At 36.0% G+C, this 22,877-nt stretch overlaps 1 protein-coding gene across 1 annotated transcript in view; it reads left to right on the top strand.

Moving 5' to 3' along the window:
- KNL1 (kinetochore scaffold 1) overlaps positions 1-20,658 on the top strand; it is a 63,722-nt gene extending 43,064 nt beyond the window's left edge. Inside the window, 14 exon segments of the mRNA XM_086321863.1 lie at positions 4,156-4,271; positions 5,800-5,890; positions 6,716-6,832; positions 7,719-7,806; positions 12,782-12,859; positions 13,026-13,065; positions 14,308-14,409; positions 14,850-14,950; positions 17,667-17,735; positions 18,431-18,540; positions 18,750-18,868; positions 19,550-19,672; positions 20,414-20,510; positions 20,512-20,658. Of these exon segments, the coding sequence (XP_086177989.1) occupies positions 4,156-4,271; positions 5,800-5,890; positions 6,716-6,832; positions 7,719-7,806; positions 12,782-12,859; positions 13,026-13,065; positions 14,308-14,409; positions 14,850-14,950; positions 17,667-17,735; positions 18,431-18,540; positions 18,750-18,868; positions 19,550-19,672; positions 20,414-20,510; positions 20,512-20,532 (1,272 nt within the window). The 3' untranslated portion in view covers positions 20,533-20,658.
- Positions 20,659-22,877: the final 2,219 nt, after the last annotated feature.

Below are 22,877 nucleotides of genomic sequence, written 5' to 3'. Positions count from 1 at the left end.
CAACTCTTATATCCATACATGACTACTGGAAAAGCCATAGCTTTGACTAGACAGACTTTATTGGCAAGGTAATGTCTTTGCTTTTTAATATGCTGTCTGGGTTGGTCATAGCTTTTCTTCCAAGAAACAAGCATCTTTTAATTTCATGGCTGTAGTCACTATCTACGGTGATTTTGGAGCCCACCCCCCAAAAAAAATCTCTCACTGTTTCCATTATTTCCCCAACTATTTGCCATGAAGTGATGGGCCCAGATGCCGTGATCTTAGTTTTCTGAATGTTGAGTTTTCAGCTAACTTTTTCACTCTCCTCTTTCACCTTCATCAAGAGTCTCTTTAGTTCTTCTTCACTTTCTGCCATAAGGGTGGTCATCTGCATAAATGAGGTTATTGATATTTCTCCCTGCAATCTTAATTCCAGCTTGTGCTTCATCCAGCCCGGCATTTCACATGATGTACTCTGCATATATGTTAAATAAGCCGGGCAACAGTATACAGCCTTGATGTACTGGTTCCCGATTTGGATGGTTCCATGTCTGTTGTTCCATGTGATAGATATTCATTAAACTTGTGATAATCATTTCATGATGTATGTAAGTCAAATCATTATGCTGTAAAGCTTAAACTGATACAGTGCTGTATGTCAATTATATCTCAATAAAACTGAGAGGGGAAAAAAAGGTTCTATGTTAGTGCCCCATGACCTCCTGCATGCCCAAGGAGTGTTTCATACCAAAATACTCCCTTTCAGTGCAGTTGTGGAACTATTGTAGGTACCCTTAGTTCAGTTCAGTTGCTCAGTCATGTCTGACTCTTTGAGACCCCATGAATCGCAGCACACCAGGCCTCCCTGTCTATCACCAACTCCTGGAGTTCACCCAGACTCACGTCCTTCGAGTCGGTGATGCCATCCAGCCATCTCATCCTCTGTCATCCCCTTCTCCTCCTGCCCCAATCCCTCCCAGCATCAGAGTCTTTTCCAGTGAGTCAACTCTTCGCATGAGATGGCCAAAGTACTGGAGTTTCAGCTTTAGCATCATTCCTTCCAAAGAACACCCACGGCTGATCTCCTTCAGAATGGACTGGTTGGATCTCCTTGCAGTCCATGGGACTCTCAAGAGTCTTCTCCAACACCACATTTCAAAAGCATCAATTCTTCGGCGCTCAGCTTTCTTCACAGTCCAACTCTCACATACATACATGACCACTGGAAAAACCATAGCCTTGATTAGACCTTTGTTGGCGAAGTAATGTCTCTGCTTTTCAATATGCTATCTAGGTTGGTCATAACTTTTCTTCTAAGGGGTAAGTGTCTTTTAATTTCATGGCTGCAGTCACCATCTGCAGTGATTTTGGAGCCCCCAAAAATAAAGTCTGACACTGTTTCCACTGTTTCCCCATCTATTTCCCATGAAGTGCTGGGACCAGATCCCATGATCTTCGTTTTCTGAATGTTGAGCTTTAAGCCAACGATTTCACTCTCCTCTTTCACTTTCATCAAGAGGCTTTGTAGTTCCTCTTCACTTTCTGCCATAAGGGTAGTGTCATCTGCATATCTGAGGTTATTGATATTTCTCCCGGCAATCGTGATTCCAGCTTGTGCTTCTTCCAGCCCACCGTTTCTCATGATGTACTCTGCATTTAAGTTACCCTTACCAGGCCTGAAATATCTAAGAGCTGATAGTGCATAAATTGGACACTTAATCAAAATAGATAAAGCAAGGGAAGGGAGTGACTTGTGCATGTAGTCCTGGAATCAAGGAGCAGCAGTTTAACCCATGTATTGCATTACAGCATAGGCAATTGCATTCAGTTGTATGCACAGTGCATAAGCCTGATATCCTTTGCAGTTGGCATTCCTGGTGAATCTCTGGGAACTTAGTCCTGTGTTTCACTTTGTGGTTATGAAGGTTCAAGAGAAACCTTACTCTTTAAAGAAAGAAAACTTAGATGTTATAGGAATTTTCAAACATATACAAAAGTAAATAATAGTTTAATGAACTTCTCATGTATCTATCACCAAACTTCAAAAATTATCAACTTCTGGGACTTCCCTGGTAGTCCAGTGGTTAAGACTTCGCCTTCCAATGCGGGGAGTACAAGTTTGTTCCCTCGTTGGGGAGCTAAGATCCCACGTGCCTCAGGGCCAAAAAACAAAAACATAGAACAGAAGCAATGTTATAACAAATTCAATAAAGACTTGAAGAAAAATTATCAATCCTTGTTTCCCTACCTATATTTTCCCAATCCTATATTTCCCTACCTCCCCATCCTGTTATTTTGAAGGAAATCCCAGGTATCATCAATTTATCTGTATTTCAGTATGTATCCCTGAAAAGATGAGGACTCTTTAAACTATGTCCAAATATGATAATCTTATCTTTAAGTGATTAATTATTCAGTCAGTATTATATTTCCCTGATTGTCTGCATTATTTTCCAGTTTGTTAAATTGCAACCCAAATGAGATTGATAGCTCTTTCTCAATTATATTTTAAAGTATAAGGTCCCCTTCAATAACCCTCTGTCCCCCGATCTCCCTTCTCTCTCCCTCTTTTTTTTTTGGAGGAAACCAGGTTTTTCCATACTCTGCTAAGTATGTGTTTTGCCCATTTTTCATACCCTAACTTTAGTTTTAACGTGTCCTCCTGTCCTTTGTATTTTCTGTAAATCAGCAGAGGCTTTATCAGATGACATGTTTTTGTTTTGCAAGTTTACTTTATACTTGTCCTTCCATCAGGAGTTAATGTCTGGTGATGATCACCATTAAGTTATCATTATCTAGATCTAGCAATTTATTAAGAGTTGTAAAGTAGTGATATCATGATTTTCTTCATTTTTTCATATTATGTCCAAATACTTATGTAAAAAAAATATCTTTTATTAAGTATTTGGCTCCTATATGAAAGACAGTCAGCCATGTTCCCAAGGAGGCCTCATTTCTTTGAGAAGTATAGAGCTTTGATTTTTCTTTATAAATTTAGCCTTAAAACTACTTTTTAAGAAAGAGAGTCATCATCAGTAATCATTGCCTTTAGCACCTTTTTGCACTTTAACAACATGTTAGAAAACTAGTTACAGATGGAGAAATGAAATTAAAACCTCATTTGTATTTCCTTTTAATTTATCAACTGAAAGGGGAGAATGAGAGGAAACTAAAGTTTGTTAGATTATTTAGCAGGCCCTGAGCTTTGGTACCTTTTTTAAAAACTTTTACTTTGATCTTAAGAGGTTGGTCAATATTGTGCCCATTTTATAGATGAGGCCAAAACCTAGAATGCTAAAATGACTTATTCTGTGCCACACGGCCTATGAATAATGGACATTTGTAGTGTTTTCTTTGGATTTTATATGTAATAGGCTAACTTGGTTTTTCCAACACTGCATTAGGGACATCAGAAAGTCATTGGGTTAGAGCTATAAGACGTTTTTTAAAATGTCCAAAAGACATTATAAGACATTTAAAAAAATAACCAGATTTTTACTGCTTCATTTTATGTATGCCAGAAAAGTCTGAGTTCAACCTGGGATAGAAGTAAGGATCAGGGCTAGTGAATGAGAATAGAAAAGAATAATCTTAGAAACTGGCATCTTTTTTTTTTTCTTTCAATAAAGAGGTTTTTTATAAGTTTTAATTTTCAGATATTGATAGTTTTAAAACAATGTGTAAAATTCAAACAGGGTCTCTGTATCAATCTAGAGGGGTGGGATAGGGCGGGAGATGAAAGAGAGGTTCAAAAGGGAGGGATATATGTATACCCATGGCTGATTCATGTTGAGGTTTGACAAAAAACAACAAAATTCTGCAAAGCAGTTATCCTTCAAACACAATGTATAACCATTTCTCTCTCCCACCCAAGTTTATTGAGGTGTTTGTGCAAATAATGCATAAACATTTTCAAATCATTTTTAAGCCTATGTGTGGAACTTCCACAGTTCCTCTAAACATCAGTGGGAAATGGACTTTGATGTCAGAGACTTTATTTCAAATTCCAACTGTAGCTTACTAGGTATATGAATTTAAAGTTTTCCATTTTTCCTTTGTAGAACTTGTAAAAGTAAGCACTCACGTCTCAAGCACTGTTTTGAGACTCTTAACAGTCCTTGCACGTGGTTTGGTCCTCAAAATACCAGTTTTAAGGGATTTTTTTTTTTCCAGTTTGCTGTAAACACTTCACCTACTCTGGAAGACCTGATGTTAAGTCAATATGTTTACCGACCCAAGATACAGATTTATAAAGAAGATTGTGAAGTTCTTTGCCGGAAGATTGAAGAGTATGAAAGTTTCCATTTTTTGTGTGTTTTGTTGGATGGGTGAATAATCTGTGTGACAAGATTTTGATTAGAATAACACTGGCATAAGAAAAGCTGACCGCATTAATTGGCAGTATATATAGTATATGGGAAAGAATTTCAGGTTTGTAGTCAGATGGAAGTTCAACTCTTGGCTACTTATGTAAGTTATTTAACCTTCATTTCCACATTCATCAATTGAGGTTAATAATACCTACTTAGTAGTGTAGAAGTAGTGTATATAATGAGCAGTAGAAGTAGTATATATAAGTTTGCATGCCATTCTTAGCAAAGAGTATGTCCTTAATAGGGATTCCCAGGTGGCTCAGTTGTAAAGAATCCACCTACCAAGCAGGAGATTCAGGTTTAATCCCTGGGTGGGGAAGATCCCCTGGAGAAGGAAATAGCAACCTGCTCCAGTATTCTTTCCTGGAAAATTCCATGGACAAAGGAACCTGGCAGGCTATAGCCTTGGGGTCACAAAAGAGTTGAACATGACTTGGTGATTAAACAACAACAGAGGTCCTTATAAGCAATAATTATTAGATTATGATATCATAAATTCCAAAAGAACATGTTTAAAAGAAGATAGTACCCTTTAGAGATTTATATAGTGCCTAAAAGTAAGATTGCCTTTGGGTTTATAGTTTTATCACACTTGCTCTTAGTTTGCTTTATAAAAGAACATGGTTTTAATCAAGACTGTAGCTCAGTGGTTTGGTGTAAGTAGATGCAGCAGACTAATTTACAAATTAGGTATATCTAGATTTTCACAGGTAAACCAAAACTTACAACTCAAGGCAGTGTTTATATCATACTTATCTAGAACTGTCAAACTGAATTTGAACCAGTCTAACAAACAGAAAAGAAATGAAGTAATCTTTTAAGCATCATGTAGTTTTAAAACTTTTGGTGGTAAACACACTGTAGTGTACATAGATGTCAAAAGATAATGTACACATGAAACATATAACCAGTGTTTTAAACCAGGGTCTTAAACCAGTGTTACCTCAGTAAATAAAAATAAATTAAAGGGAATTATAGTTTTAAAGGGCTTCCCTTGTGGCTCAGCTGGTAAAGAACTACAACTTTCCAACAATTATGCATTCACAAGCCCTTAAAGGATTCTTTATAAGCAACATATTGAGTTGACCAAAAAGTTTGTTTGGTTTTAAGTAAAAATAAAAGACATATTTTTCATTTCACCAAGAACTTTATTGAACAGTGTATTCATTAACCGAATAAGCTTCTTGACCAAAACAGTATTTTCATTTTGAAACAAGTTGATGCCTTGAGATGAGAATTCTATTTGGGAGGGAAATCTTTTTGAATCATAACATTCTTGAACTGTTCTACAAGTGTTGAAATAGTCAGACTGGCCACTATTCCTGAGTGAATTCCCCTCTTTATGTAGAAAAGACCTAGGAAAAATTAAGTATGCCTGTAGATCTAAATTGAATCATTCGGGTTGACTTCTGAACTCTGTGCTAATTAACTTTTCTCTATTTAGATTAAAGCTTTCTGCACTAAACCAAGATAAACTGTTGACTGATATAAATAGGAACCTGTGGGAAAAAATGAAACACTGCTCTGATGAGGAGGTACTTTTGTCTTATTTTCTGAATGGGAATCACTATAGACATTACAGTGTTTATTGTGAAATTAGTACCTGTTACTTGATAATTGGACTTCACTGGTAGCTCAGCTGGTAAAGAATCTATCTGCCATGCAGGAGACCTCGCTTCAGTTCCTGGGTCGGGAAGATCCCCTGGAGGAGGGCATGGCAACCCATTCTTGTATTCTTGTCTGGAGAATCTCCATGGGCAGTAGAGCCTGGAGGGCTACAGTCCATGGGGTCACAAAGAGTAGGACACAACTGAGCGACTAAGCACTCACACACAAATACATACACATACTCACACTTGATAATTAGTGGTGAGTTCTTTAGTTTACTTCTCAGATATAATATGTCAGTAGGATTTTATTATACATGAATGATTGTTAGTATAGAATCTTACATTTCTTACATGATCAATTTAATATATGAAATACGTTTGAAATTTAGAGTTCCCTTCTTGTTTGCTTTTCACTTAGATTTAGATAGGGAAGAGATAGACTTTAATTGATTAAATAAGCAACTCATTTTATATTTGCCCTGATTGAAGTTTTATTAACTAAGAACCTGTCATTTTCTAATTTGTAATATAAATTAATTTTGTACTGGAATTATTCAACTGGAATCAAAGTTGAAATCTTTGGTTCTGGACTTAAGCTATTAAGAGAAATTAAATTTGCAAATAAGAAGCCTTAGGAATCATAGTCTAGGATGGGCAAATCTTAGCACATAGCAGCTGAACCAGCCTTCCCAGACCTTTTGCCTTTTCTAACTCGTTTGTTTTAATGCAGTGTAATCTTTGACTTTACAGCTGAAGGCCTTTGGAATTTACTTGAACAAAATAAAATCACGTTTTACCAAGATGACTAAAGTCTTCACTCACCAAGGAAAAGTGGCTTTATACAGCAAGCTGGTGCAGTCAGCTCAGGTAATTTGAGACTGTTAAGAGCTTAGAAAGATCTATTAAAATTACTTTATAGTGATTGTAGAATATGAAGAATGTTCCTTAGGAGACATGTGAATGAGAGTTGGGCAAAAACTTAAAATTGCTCATAAGAAGTGAGGTTCAGTTTAACAAAAGTAGTAAATCCTGGCATATGTCTCGTCTCAAATTATATATATTGAAATAAAACAATATAGAATTATGATCTTCCTTTGCTAAGGAAGATCTGTGCTCTGGTATTATCTTCCTCATAGTCCATACTCAGCTATGCATGTGTATGCGTGTATTTTAAAAAAATAGATTTTCCGAAATTATCATCCTTGAAGAAAGGTCCTACATAAAAAAATTTTCATTGGCAAATAAGTCTGAAAAGTGTTACATACAGTGTCCCCCTTTTGGAGAAATATAATAGCTAACATATTAAAGTCTAAGGTCAGAATTTTTTTTTTTTTTTTTGGTCTAAAAAGAAAAAATGCTATAATTCTATTTGAACAGTGTTTCCCAAATTTATTTGACCATAGATCATTTTTATAAACTCTAAGTTATATATATTAATAGAAATCTAAAATAAAGTATAAAATATGAATTAATATTAATCTGTTATGTATGCTTAAAAAACTTTTTTTAAGACAAGACTAGAAGTTTTGATCTTTTAGATTTGCCTGTTCATGGGACTTCCCTGGTGATCCAGTGGTTAAGACTCTGCACTTCCACTGCACGGGGCCAAAACAAAAATAACAACAAGCAAACAAAAAGATTTGCTTGATCATAAATTAGATGTAGCAGTTATGTTAGCAGTTTGAACTGTTTATAATGTTATAATGTTTTGTTTTGAGGTTTAACTTGACAGTCTATGATATTGTGTGTTTAGAGTGAGAGAGAGAAACTTCATAAAAGGATAAATGAGATGGACAACACACTTAAGAAGATTGATAACTATCTTACCGAGGTGGAAATAGGTAAAATATCTTGAATACTTTTCCAAAAGATAATTTAATTATATCTAAATCCTTCCCTACTTTGCTAGTAGCACTATGCTGAAGCCTGGTTAGCAGCTTGAGACATTAAATTGGAGCAACTCCTTTACTGTGGTCATTCATAACATAATCAAGAAATACCCAAAATAATAAGTCTCTTTGGAAAACTCTTCATAACCTAGACCGTAATCTTGTGTTTTTTTTCTTTTTAATAAATGAACTTATTTATCCTTTCAGTTTGGTCTCTCAGTATCCCAACTTGTTAGTTTTGTCTTGAAACTGCTTTTTCAAAGATCGCAAAATTTCACATAATCATCAAATTTGGTCGCTCTCAGTCCTTAGCCATCTAGACCTCTTTCAGTATTTGACACTGCTGATTATTCTTTTCTTCCTGTAACGTTCTTCTCCCTGAACTCTATGATATTGCTCTATCTTGATACTGTTCTTTTCTCCTGACTCTTCCTTTTAGCTCCTCTCTTGTCCCTTTTCTAACTAACCCCTTGTGTAGCATTCATCTATTCATTTCTATATTTTCTCCCCTAATACTTTCATCTGCCTTAACAATTATGTTTATATGAATGATTCCCAAATTCAGTTAAATTCATCCAGCATTTGTTCAGCACCTACTACCTGCCAGATACTGCACTTAGTGTCAGAAAAAATATATACACAGATTTTTGCCCATTTTTAAATGTTTATTTATTTAGGCTGCTGTGGGTCTTCACTGTGGTGTGCAGGCTTCTCTAGTTGTGGCATGTGGGCTTAGGTACAGTAGGTGGCATCTTGGTTCCCCAACCAGGGATGGAACCTGAACCCCATGCATTGGAAGCTTGGAGTCTTATCCACTGGACCACCCGGGATGTCCCAGATTTTTGCCTTCAAGTGACTTGTAATCATTTTGCATGAGGGCATCTTTCTCTTCTCTTGAGTTCCAGACTTAACATTTCCAGCTTCTTGCTGAACCTTTCAACAAAAGTGTCCTTTAAGCACCTTAAACATTATGTGAAAAAATGAAAGTTATTGTCTTCCATTTTCAAAATAATATCTGAAAATTTGTTGTCTATGATGCTTCTCATTTGTATTAAGTGTCACCATTCTTATAAATTGTAAAAGGCTCATAACTTTTATTGTCTTTGAGTTTTATTGTCTTTTATCAAATCCTGTTATATCCGCTTCAGTATCTTCTGTATTCTTCCCCATTCCCATTAACACTATCATTAATTCTGACATGTGCCATTTCAGATCTTCTAACTAATCTTTCTACACTCTTAATTTCATTCTCTCTCTTTCCAGTCCAACCTGTACATTGCTGCAGGATTAATAATTATAAAGGACAGTATTCATTATGTTCAGTTCAGTTCAGTCACTGTCGTGTCCGACTCTTTGCAACCCAGGGACTGCAGCACACCAGGCTTCCCTGTCCATCCCCAGCTCCTGGAGCCTGCTCAAATTCATGTCCATTGAGTTGGTGATGCCATCTAAACATCTCCTCTGTCGTCCCCTTCTCCTCCTGCCTTCCGTCTTTCCCAGCATCAGGGTCTTTTCCAATGTGTCAGTTCTAATCAGGTATCCAAAGTATTGGAGCTTCAGCATCAGTCCTTCCAATGAATATTCAGGGTTGATTTCCTTTAGGATTGACTGGTTGGATCTCCTTGCAATCCAAGGGACTCTCAAGAGTCTTCTCCAACACCACAGTTCAGAAGCATCAATTCTTTGGTGCTCAGTTTTCTTTATGGTCCAGCTCTCCCATCCACACATGACTACTGGAAAAACCATAGCTTTGACTAGATGGATCTTTGTTGGCAAAGTAATGTCTCTGATTTTTAATATGCTGTCTAGGTCAGTTGTAGCTTTTCTTCCAAGGAACAAGCATATTTTAATTTCATGCCTGCAATCATCATCTGCAGTGATTTTGGAGCCCTCAAAATAAAGTCTGTCACTGTTTCCATTGTTTCCCCATCTATTTGCCATGAGGTGATGGGACTGGAGGGGACCCATGATAGGACTGGATGCCATGATCTTCATTTTCTGACTATTGAGTTCTAAGCCAGCTTTTTCACTCTTCTCTTTCACTTTCATCAAGAGGCTCCTCAGTTCCTCTTCAATTTCTGCCATAAGGATGGTATCATATGCATATCTGAGGTTATTGATATTTTTCCTGGCAATCTTGATTCCAGCTTGTGCTTCATCTAGCCCGGCATTTCGCATAATGTACTCTGCATATAAGTTAAATAAGTAGGGTGACAATATACAGCCTTGACGTACTCCTTTCTCAATTTGGAGCCAGTCTGTTGTTCCATGTCCAGTTCTAACTGTTGCTTCTTGACCTGCCTACAGATTTCTCAGGAGGCAGGTCAAGTGGTCTGGTATTTCCATCTCTTTAAGGATTTTCCACAGTGTGTTGTGATCCACACAGTCAAAGGCTTTGGTGTAGTCAATAAAGCAGAGTTCCTGGAACTCTCTTTTTCTACGATCCAGCAGATGTTGGCAATTTGATCTCTGGTTCCTCTGCCTTTTCTAAATCCAGCTTGAACTTCTGGAAGTTCTCGTTCACATACTGTTGAAGCCTCACTTGGAGAATTTTGAGCATTACTTTGCTAGTGTGTGAGATGAGTGCAGTTGTGCCGTAGTTTAAACATTCTGTGACATTGCCTTTCTTTGGGATTGGAATGAAAACTGACCTTTTCCAGTCCTGTGGCCACTGCTGAATTTTCCAAATTTGCTGGCATATTGAGTGCAGCACTTTAACAATATCATCTTCTAGGACTTGAAATAGCTCACCTGGAATTCTACCACCTCCACTAGCTTTGTTCGTAGTGATGCTTCCTTAGGCCCACTTGACTTCAGACTCGGGGTGTCTGGCTCTAGGTGAGTGATCACACCATTGTGGTTGTCTGGATCATGAAGATCTGTTCTGTATAGTTCTTCCATGAATTCTTGCCACCTTTTTTGTGTTCCTACCCTGAGAAACTTCTGGCTTTCCATGTATTACAAAATAAAGTCCAAACTCCTGAGTTTGACATTTAGCGTTCTCAACCATCGTTTTCAGATATTCCCTTCTTACATGATTTTTACTATTACTCCCTTACACATTCTAAATTCCAACCAAATCTTGTCATTTCTATGCAGTTCTGCCACTTTGTGTTTGCCTAATACATTCTCCTTTTATTTTTTACCAAGGGATAGTGTTCTCTCTCTTGAGCTGCTATGGCTATTTTATTGTACCTATCATATCTAATTGTAATTATAGTTACTTCTTTATAGTTTACTTTCCTATCTAATTTGTAAGCTCCATTGAGGACAAAGATCAGCTTTTATTTTTCTTCATATCCTTCAAAATTCTTAGCACTATGCTTTACACAGAAAAAGTGCCTGGTGCATATTTTCTGCATTGAACTGGTAATAAATATATGAAGTCCATAATCTTAGACTGTCACACCCCTTTGTTCATTACCTTGCTTTTTCACTTCATGAAAAAAAATAGAAGCCAGAATTTCTAAACTTCCTGCTACAAAACAAACCAAACTTTTATATATCTGTATCCATTCTTTCATCCTTCCTTTCTTTTCCCTAAGATCAATCTCTCCACCTAAACTTTGAATTGCAGCCTCTCTTGTCTTCTCAGGAATCTTATCACACTGACTTTCCCTTATCTCTTGTATTTACAACCTCTCTGCCTCCTCCACTGAATATATTCACTTCTTACCTTTAAAAGTACCAACAATCACACTCTTTCTCTAGTTGCCACTGAATGGCTCTCTATTTCTGTCTTCTTTCTTCATTATTCCTTGAGCAAATTACGAAGTACCTGTCATGTGCTTTGTATAGTGCTTGGTGCTAAGACTACTGTAGTGATTAAAAACAAAACTTTATGCCCTTGTGGAGTATTTTTTTTTTTTTTGTCAATTCTCCCATTACTATCTTTTAATTCAAACATTCATATATTAAGAAAGGCTTCCATACTTTAAGTTTTTACATTACTATACAGAGCTCCAATGCTATTTTAGTTTCATATTACAGGAGATCACATTCAAATATGTTTGGATTTGACAATTTGCTTTTACAATATTGAGGAAAGATTATAAGCATTAAATAGTGGAAGAGTGGTTCCAGGGTGCCGTAAGTTCCTGAAGTAGAAATCTGTCAGGTCAGGAGAGGCTTCCCTTTGAGGAAGTGGCATTTAAGCCAAGGTCTGAAGAATAAGTTGGGGCTAAAGTGAGAAGGGAGGGAAAAGCAGACTGCTCAATATGAATAACACAGGCAGAAGCCTTTCTATGGAAAAGAATATACCAAGTAAAAGGATCTGAAATAAGGCAAATGTGGCTAGAATAGAGAGAACAAAAGGGAACATAGTCTGAGATAAAGCTGGAGATGCCAGCTTTAGGGACCAGGTCAAGGAGGGCCTCTTAAGGAATTTTGACTTTTTCTGAGAACAGTGAATAGCCATTTGAAGGGTGTTAAGCATTGGCTGTAAATTAAGAAGTTAAGCAGTTATTGGATGGTATGGTTAATAAAGGACAATAGTTTATATAAAGGGAACTTAGTAGTGGTGAAGGAAAAAAGTAGATTCACAAAATATTTCTGAGGTAAAAGTCTAAAGTTGATTTGGATGTGGGGAGAGAGAAGGCTTTTAGGGATGATTCCAAAGTATCAGAAATAAATTTAAATATGTGTGTGTGCATTTATATATGTGTATGTGTTCCTGCTTAGTCCATGGGGTTGCCTAACAATAATTTTGATGTATGCAAATTATATATGAACAATTTCCATCTGCCACTAGAAGCAAGTCTTACGAAATTATTATTTTATCTCAATGCTTTTTTGTCAAGGAAAAGGTGGGTTAGCATAAATGCTTGTGAAATATTCTTAACACGACATTTTGGGACCATCTCTTCTTTTCATCTCTGGTTGTTTAGTTATTTTTGACTGAGTTATTTTAATCCATGGTCTACTTTAGAAACTAAGAGTTTGGAGGATGAACAGAAAGACAGTCCTGTGGAAGAACTGAATTCTGAAGTGAGAGCTGCAGAGAAAGGTAACTGATTTAATTAGGGAGGTAAATGGGGAAAAAAATCCTCTGTTCTGAGTTTTTTATTTAAATGAGATTAATGAGATAGACTTTTCAATAAAACAGATGATTTGTATACCAGTATTTTAATGTGTACATTCTGATAGATTTGTTTTTGTTTTTCTTTTCAAAGAACTGGAACAGCTGAAAACTGAGGAAGAAAAGCTTCAAAGGTTAGCCTTCAGTTTGAGTGTTAGAAAATATGCTAACCTCTACATGGTTAAGTGATTTCCTACCTCCAGAAACTGACAAGATTGAGAACATGAATATTGACTAAGGTTGAGCCAGGGCTTCTACTCCACTTTGAACTTGACCTTGGAGGCCATCTTAGCAGTATTCTCTAAGCATTTATTGCTTACAAAGCATTAATCCAAGGCAGTAGTTCTCAAGCTTGTGTAATATCAGGATCCTGTTAAAGAAAATCTAGCATTAAACTACTTTTGTATGACACTTAACTGTAAATAAATATAAAATGAGGTGTGTTTCTTATACTCTGGATCTTAATTTAACTGTAAGACTCAAAGAAATCAAATACAAATAATGACAAAACCAGTAAAATTCCAACTGGAAACATTAACTTGATAGGTGATAATAATTTAGCTAAAATTAAATTGATGCTAGCAAAATGACTAACAAAATATAAATTCTGTTTAGCTCTAATAAGCTAAACAAAACCAAATGCATGCACCAAAATTATGGCATGTTTAATTTTTAAGGTGGGCATTCTTATCGTCTATATTATGCTTATATTTTTAACATCAAAATGAAAATTAAATTTTTTTGAGGTTAGTTTTTGTTAATTTATTTTTAATTGGAGGATAATTGCTTTACAATATCGTGTTAGCTTCTGCCATACAACAATGTGAATCAGCCATAAGGATACATATTCTAGTGTGGTGGATGAACCTAGAGCTTGTTAGAAAGAGTGAATTAAGTCAGAAAGAGAAAAACAAATACCATATATTAATGCATGTATATGGGACCTAGAAAAATGGTACTGACGAACCTATTTGTAGTGCGGGAATAGAGACATAGACATAGAGAACGGACTTTAGACATAGCAGAAAGAGAGGATAGGATGAATTGTGAGACTAGCATTGAAACGTATGTATTACCACATGTAAAATAGATCAGTAATGGGAAGTGTTGTATAACACAGGGAGCTCGGTGTTTTTTAGCAACCTAGGAGGGTGGGATGGGGTGGAGGGGGGAATGTAAATTTTAATAATAATAGACCCAAACTTCTAGTTTAATGTTTATTTTAAAAAAACCTAAAAATGCAAAAATATACGTCTTTCACCTCACTGGGGGAGCCATTTAGCACATGGCTTTTAGTCATAAACTTTTATTTTAATGATGTCTGAATTCTCTAGCAGTGACCTTATCTTTCTGTGAATACCTTGTTTGATTTGCAGAAATTTCTTAGAGCTGGAGATACAGAAAGAGCAGATCCTTGCTCAATTAGACTTTGTGCAAAAACAAACAAAGAGAACTGAAGAGCTACTGGATGAGTTGAGGTAAGGGAAAACAGGTAGCATTAATTTGTGTTTTATCCTGTACCTTTGTGGTTGTCTCAGTCCACTAGTGCAGTTGACATGTGTTTGTAATGTGTATCACTGTTTTTAAGCTATAATGCAATGTATTCTCAAAAAGAATAATTTTTGAAGCTGAAAGTATACAAGGTGGGAGAGCTATGAAATTTGTAATGTTAAAATATTTAATATTTTATATTGCCTAGACTTGGCTTTTCTCTGACATATAACTCAAAATTGAGTCAGTTCTTATTTCTTTCAAAAGCATAAGTTTGTACATTCACAGTCTTGGAATTAAAATAATGACTGTCTCCCAAGCCAGTAGAAAACTCCAGTAGCTGCTGATGGTACTATTCAGGTGGTAGAAGAAGTTAACTCTCTTCTTTTATCTTAAAAATGTTTTTTTGTCTTTTCTCTTTCTTCAGCTTGTCTGAATGGGATGTCATTGAGTGGAGTGATGATCAAGCTGTATTCACCTTTCTTTATGACACAATAGAACTCATCATTACCTTTGGAGAGCCAGTAGGTAAGTAGCAATAATAAGATAATTCCTCTGCAGATAAATGTATGCTTAAACTTACTAAAGATTCATATCTTTGTTTTAATGTAATATTAACATGTATTGACATGATGAAAGTACTGCTGAAAATCTTAAAAGAGGCAATCACTTTAATTAGTGATAATAGAATTTTATTTTATTAAAAGTAAAAACCTTCAGCTGGTGAAAAGTTGCCCTTTGTTGAATTACATTAGATAATAGAATTTTTGCCTATCCAGAAAAATGGATCAACATGCTCTTCACATCTATTTAGTCTGATTTCTTTTTTTTCATCAGTCTGTCTGTTGTGATAGAGTATTTGCTCTAATACTGATGATTCTTGACTGGGTTTTTGATGTACATAAGTTAACCCAAAAAGCTAATTGGAAATTCTCTGTATATTGATTGGTAGGTTTATCAAAATAGGTAAACATCACTAGGTGGTAAGTTGATAGAGTCCTAGCTATTTTGTTATAATCTCCTGTCAGTATCTTTAGGTCTCTTCTCTTGAAACAACTTCAGCATGGCCAGCCCTGGGTGAACATGGCCAAACTGAAACTTTGAATCTTTATAATTTCTCAGCCTTGTCCAAGCCCAATTCTCCTTAACAGTTCCTGGGAACTCCTTGTCTGTTCAGTGATTAGGACTTGCGCTTTTACTACCATGGCCCCAGGTTCAGTCTCTGGTTGAGAAACTAAAATCCTGTAAATCGTGTGGAACAACCCCCCCACCACCACCGCCACCATAAAAAAGTTCCTTTTCTAAATGAATAGCATCAACTTCTGTTCAGGTCCGAAATTAAAAGTTAGGAATCACTCTGTACCGCTTTCTTCTTTACCTGGCATATCTAAATTATGACTTACTGATTCATATTTAACATTCTTCTACTTTTTTGTGTCTCTTCTGCCAAGAGACACCTTCAGTCTGTACAATAACATATAGATAGTCTTTCTGGAACTTTTTCTTTTCCCCTCTATTTCTTTCTCCTTCCTGTAGCTGTAGTAATTGTTGAAAATTTTATCATGTACCTCCTACTCTTAAACTGATGATCAAAATGCTTATAACCTGTAAAGCCTTGAATGAATTGAATTTTTCCTCCTTTTCCTGCCTCATCTGACACTGTTCTCTGCACATCGGCCACAGTGAATTTCTTTCATTTCTTTAAAAGATCATGGTCATTCATGCTCAGTCATATTCCATCCTACCTCAGGACATTCATCCTGATGTTTCTTATGCCTGGAAACTTTTGCCCTATCTTAGTCCTTCTGGGTTGCCATTTTAAAAATACCATAAACTGGGACTTCCCTGGTGGTCCAGTGGTATAGAATCCGCCTTCCAGTGCAAGGGACATGGGTTCAATCCCTGGATGGGGAACTAAGATCCCACACGTCTTGGGACAGCTAAGTCCATGCACTGAAACTATGGAGCCACCGGCACGTTCTAGAACCCATGTTCCACAACAAGAGAGGCCTGCATGCTGCAACTAGAGAAAATTTAAAAATATAAAATTTTACATACCATACACCAAGTAGCTTATAAACAACAGAAATTTATTTCTCACAGTTCTGGAGGCTGGAAGCTCAAGATATGGATGCCAGTATGGTCAGGCAAGGGCCCTCTTCCAGGCTGCAGACTCCATTGTATCCTCACATAACTAGCTAGCTCTTCAAGGTCTCTGTTTTAAGAGCACTAATCCCATTCATAAGGGCTCCATCCTTATGATCTAAGCACCTCCCAAAGGTCCCACCTCCTACAACTATCACAGGGGGCATTAGGTTTTCAGCCTATGAATTTTCAGACCATAGCACCTCCTCTTCACCAAGTAAATGTCTACTAATAGTCCTTAAGAGCTCAACTAAATTATCACTTTCTCAGGAAAGTTTTCCTTGACTCTTCTTTTACTCACTCCCTCTGCTATTTGCCCTCCTGGTATATGTTCTAATTGCTTCATGCAGTTTTCTTAATTGTGTTTATTACAGTTTGTAGTTCTTGGTGTGTTTATTAGTGCAATTATCTGTGTGTCCCCCTGAGCTGTAATTCTTTAGAGCATAGGTTGATCATGTTTGTTTGTCTCACTAGCATATCCTCAGTGCCTAACACGTAGAAAATATTCAATAGAGTGAAAAGAATCAGAATCTTAGAGACAAGAGATAACTCTGGTGTATGGAAGAACAATCAGCTCTCCTAGCTACCTAAAATTCATTGCTGTTATTTAGTCACTAAGTCACATCCAACTCTTATGTGACCCTATTCACTATAGCCCGCCAGACTCCTCTGTCTATGGGATTTCCCAGGCAAGAATACTGGAGTGGCTAAAATTACTGTGATGCTAAAAGCATAAATTGTTTTCACTGTATTTGTACAAAGATAATAGGTGTGGGGAGGTTGTAGTCATCTTTATATGATTCCTAAAAAGAATATTTTTTTTTCACAGACGTTAGTGTTGAAAGGAGGAGGCCCTGATAAATTTACAAAAATGTTGCACACCTTAAATTTCCTTAAAGGCCTGCCAGTTAATATAGTTCAGTGTTCTCAGGGGAAACTTTACATACACAGAGAATAGTATGATTCAGGGATAAAGCTTCAACTGTCTATGAAAAAACCCTGCTACCCAGAAAGAATAGGATTCTAAAGTACTGAGTTGTATGTGGCTTTAAATCAGATGATAAAAAGAAATACTGTTTTTGTGCTGGTTTTTCCCTAGTTGGTCTCCCTTTCCTGGGCAAGGCTTATAGGAAGATTGTTGATCTGAATTTTCAGTCTCTGTTAGATGGTAAGTTCAGAACATTTAATCCAACAAAACTTTGTTGGAAATTTATTTAATATTGATTAAATTATTTAATAAGTGTATATTGCTCCTTGAGAACTCTTTTATATACTAAATTAAATATAAACAACAATAGTAATTAGAAATGTGTATTAGACCAAAAACTGCTTGAGAATTGTTCTAAATATTGTGTGGGCTTTAAAAGAAATTTTAAAAAATTATTACTAAATCTTGAGTAATAGCTATTTCCATAATTTAAAAATTACCATTATGGGTACTTACTCTGTATCAGACATGTGTATTACTCACATCAACACTATTCTCCATTTTGTGATTAGAGAACTATAGCTCAAAAGCAATTTTGTGCTTAGGATCACTCAGGTAGTAAGGAAAGCCAGAATTTAAACTCAGGGTTATGTTACATTTAAACCTACACATTTATCTCAGTTTTATTCTGTATGTGATAAAGGCTTGAGTTTATATCACAGTGACTTATGTTCACTATATATGATGATTTATGTGTTTGAAAATAAAATGGAGATGATAGTTAGATACCTAGTTGTTTGAAGGTATTTCTAGTTAATATTTCTAGTGTGTATATGTGTGTGTGTGTGTGTGTGTGTGTGTGTGTGTATATATAATACATGAATGATAAGTAATAGCCTGCTTTTGATTTCTTTTTTTTTTTTTTGCTTCCTCAGAGGATAAAGCTCCTCCTTCCTCCCTTTTAGTTCATAACCTTATTTTCCAGTACATTGAGCAACAGGAATCCTGGAAGAAGACATGTACAACACAACATCAGGTACCCAAGGTAAATTCCCACTGAAATATTTAAAGGAAATCATGTCAACTGTCCCAAAAAGCAGAACTGAAATTGTATATATGTAATAGTGAATCCTGAAATGATAAATATACTAAAGATATACTAAACTGTTTAACTTCGGGCCATTCTTTATAAAAGAGTCACTAAACCCTGAAATGTTTTTATACTTCCATCTTTTCTTTTTCTATTTTTCCCAGATGCTTCAAGAAATCTCACTGGTAGTGAGCCATTGCAAACTCCTTGGAGAGGAGATTGAGTTTTTAAAGCGATGGGGACCAAATTATAACCTAATAAGCATAGATGTGAATAATACTGAGTAAGTGTATTAGTTTCTGTAGAGCTGCCATGACAGAGTACTACAGACTGGGTGGCTTACACAATGGAAATTCATAGTCTCACAGTTCTGGAGGCTGGAAGTCTGAGGTCAGAGTGTCAGCAGGATCAGTTCCTTCTGATGGCTATGAAAGAGAATCTATTCCATGCCTCTCTCCTAATTTCTGGTGATTTGCTGGCAGTCTTTTGGCATTCCTTGTTTGTAAATATGTAATCCCGGTAGCTTCTTTTATCTTCACATGACATTCTTGCTGTGTGTATGTCTGTGTCCAAATGTTCCCTCTTTGTTAGGACACCAGTTATTTTGGATTAGGGGCCTACCCTACTCTGAAATGATCTCATCTTAACTAATTAATTCTTCAATGATCCTCTTTACAAATTAGGTCACATTCTGTTGTACTAGGGGTTAGGGCTTTAATACATGAATTTTAGGGGACACAACCCATGACAGTAAGTAGTTAGTCGAAAACTTATTAAAATAATTAATAGTTTGATGACTAATGATGAAAATACAACCATAAGCATGCTTTGTTCCAGATGTTTTACCCTCTGTTCTTTTGGTAAGCAATGATGTATACCATAGTTTCAGTATAAAAAGAAAATGTATTTGTGTTTCATTCTATTTTTGTTTTGTATTTTTAATTGAGGACCTTGTCTTTTACAGACTGAAGCTTTTATTCTCCAGCTCAGCAGCATTTGCAAAGTTTGAGATAACTTTGTCTCTCTCAGCCCACTACCCATCAGTCCCATTACCTTTCTCTATTCAAAATCACCTTGGAAACATTGGGTGAGTAAAAAGCAAGCAAGAAAGGGCTCCCAACTACTTTTTTACCTTTGTTCTTTCCTTTGAAAGATTTCTCAAAGTGGTCAGAAAATGGATAGACCATAGTGAAAGCCAGAAGTCACCTCTCTCTCTGATTTCATTTTGAAGAATTTGTTCTTTTAAAGTCAGTGACCTTCATTGCTATCTCCAGTGAATACTGGAGACCATTGGTCTATTTTTTTATATTTGCTCCATTTTATGGTCACTCCTTCGTAAAACAGGAATCAAAAAGAAAAAAATCCTGCTTAAGTTTAGCCCAGATCACATCTGAACAACTTTTATGGCCTTAAAAACAGAGTAATCACTTTAAGAACTGTGTAGTCATAGTGCTTTTCTCAGTTTGTGGAACAGACTTAAAAGTACTTCATTTCTACTGTATGTTTTGTGACTTTTTGTATACACTGCTGACGGATTGCAAGGTGATAGAGTGTAGAATATGCCCACCCCAAATCCATCAGCAAACACCAATAGTTTAGATTTTTATTGCGAGAGAAAGCAGCTAAGTCACAGTACCTCACAATTACATACATAATTGGTTCTTAGACCTTATTTTTAGAATCTCAGTTCAGATTGGACAGTCTAATTATTTCCAGACATGCCTGTTTGTGCTTCCTAGTAGATAGAGAAACCCTACTCAAAAATATGAATTTCATTGAAATGAAGACAAGTTTCCAGAAAAATTAATTAGCCTTTTGTTCTTTCCAGCCAAGATGAAGTCACTGCCATTCTATCTAAAGTGCCACTGGAAGACAACTACCTAAAGAATGTAGTCAAACAAATTTACCGAGATCTGCTTCAGGACTGACTGCCATTTCTACCACTAGAATCATGGATTGCAGTTATAAAAATCAAACACAGTACACTTAATAATAATACTTCCAGCATTTCAATTACTGTTTAATATTCATCTTTAGGTCATAGAAGCCTAGTAAAGTTTCTTCTGATGGAAATTTCTCCCACTAAAGTTATGCTCTCTGCTTTAGTACAAACCCTTTAAGAATTAACTTTTAAGTATAAGAGGAGGGGTCACCACAGACAAAAATATTAGCCATTTTCCCATATCTAGGGCTGTGATTTTTAGGTTTCTGCCTTCTGCCTACCAAATATTTCCAGGGTAGTCAGGTCTATCTACAAACCATTCATCCTCCTTTTTTCTCCATTCCAGAGATGTTATTAAGAGAAAGCAGTAGCACTCAGCTATTGGAGTGGTTGCCATCTTCTCTTAAACACCTTGTGTTCTTTTATATAGTGTCTACTAGTATTTTCCTAATAAATGTAATTTTGTAGGGAAAAATTAATTTTTGGTCTGATACATATATGTAAATATATTAATACTGTTTTTGTGTTTGTGATATAGTAAAGAGATGTATATAGAAATACATAGAGATAAAACATCTTTCTGAAGGATGCTTTACAACAAGATTCTCAGTCTCTTTCATTTAATAATAGCTTCAAACAATATCACACCCAAAACAGATTTGTCAAGTTTTGGTAATGGTAATGAACTTTTAAGTATTGTTTTCTGAAGCCAAATACTTTCTTATACACAAAAATAGGCATGTCCATTGATAACTGCATAATCATAATCAGTATTATCTGTAAGATAGACAAATGTGAAAAAACTTCATCTACTCTTTAGTCAAATCCTAATCATGATAATTTTTGTTTCCCTTATATATTTCTCAAATATATTTACATTTTTAAACTAATTTGTCTTAATATTTTGCTTTATATTTTGGGATCAGGTTAAAGTTCTATGGGTCCCATGAATGTTATCTGCCCTCTTGATTGGCTTTTACTCCTGAACTACTAGTCAAAATAGTAAATGGTCTTTTAAGCTTCAAAAGTCAACATAAAACTCATTTGCCATAAAAATCAATATTTAAATGCTCCCTGTTTCTGTAAACTCCTTGAAAAAATTTTAAGGTCATCAATATGATGTGTTTCCCTGAAACTGCCCATGAAATTTGTTTTCTTACTGGAGTTGTTTTCTTTCTTTCTGTAAACCTAAAAAAGTAGAAGTTTTGTTTTATGCATTTTGGCAACCTGGAATGACCAGTTCCAAGGATGATTTGGCTTGTAATGATAATCTCTGCTTTCTTGGGTTTGGAGAACATAATTGTATTATTTATCTAGTTATTTGCTTTTCTAGTTGTTCAAAGTATTGGCTATTTTTATAAAATTCTTTAGAAGTTTCTTCAGTAGTGATTGGAAATAGATTTTTTTGCACTATTAAAGTACGTTTATTATGTAAAATATGTTTAAAGTGGTATCTCTTTATGAAGTTTTTTTTTTTTTTTTACCCTGTATCCAGTATATCCTTGAAGATATGCCTAAGCAAGCTCACTTTAGGAATAATCACCTGTTTGAAAACTCAGATAAAATTAAAGTATGTCAGGACCTTAATAAAAGAACCAGGTACAAACCGTAGTTATTCCTTTGTCTCTAAGGCACAGTAAAAGAAAACTATTTTGAAGTCCCTTAGGAAACTATCATTTCTTAAGAATTAATGTAGTGGTTCTTAAAGTATAGTCCCTAGACTAGTGGTCCCCAACCTTTTTGGCACCAGGGACCAGTTTCATGGAAGAAAATTTTTCGACAGATTGGGGGCCAGGGGAGGGGTATGGTTCAGGCAGTAATGTGAGCTATGGGGAGCAGCAGATGAAGCTTGCCCACCACTCACCTCCTGCTGTGCAACCTAGTTCCTAACATGTTGCAGACTGATACCAGTCTGTGGCCTGGGGGTTGGTGACCCCTGTTCCAGACAATCTTCCTTAGCTCTTCAAAAGTATCCATGTTGTTGACCTAAAGTCTAGACTGCCAGATATTTCTCCAACAAAAATGGATTTGGGATCAGAAGAAAACTGCAATTCACGGTCTGCAACCATGGTGGGCCACATGTAATTTCCCTCTCTACAAGGAAAGGGAAACACTTTATACAGAGGAAAGGAAAGCTAGGAGGCTACAGTAAACAAAGGCTTTTCATTGGCTCAACGCTTCCCAGAAAAGGAATCTTTCTTCTTTTTGTTGGACTCTGCCAACAATGCAAGCCATGAGAATTCCCCTTTCTGCTCTTCTTCTACTTAATTGAGGTTTTTGATTATTAATTTTTTAAAATGTCATGAAATCAAAACAGAAAGGCAGGGGAATGCTCCTAGATTACAGGAGA

The sequence above is a fragment of the Bos grunniens genome, chromosome 10 (genome assembly GCF_055505025.1).
Source record: "Bos grunniens cultivar Pamir isolate PY7600 chromosome 10, Bosgru_T2T1.0, whole genome shotgun sequence".
Lineage (NCBI taxonomy): Eukaryota > Metazoa > Chordata > Mammalia > Artiodactyla > Bovidae > Bos > Bos grunniens.
The sequence above is the reverse complement of the archived record's forward strand: the minus strand, read 5'-3'. Positions and strand labels throughout refer to the sequence as shown.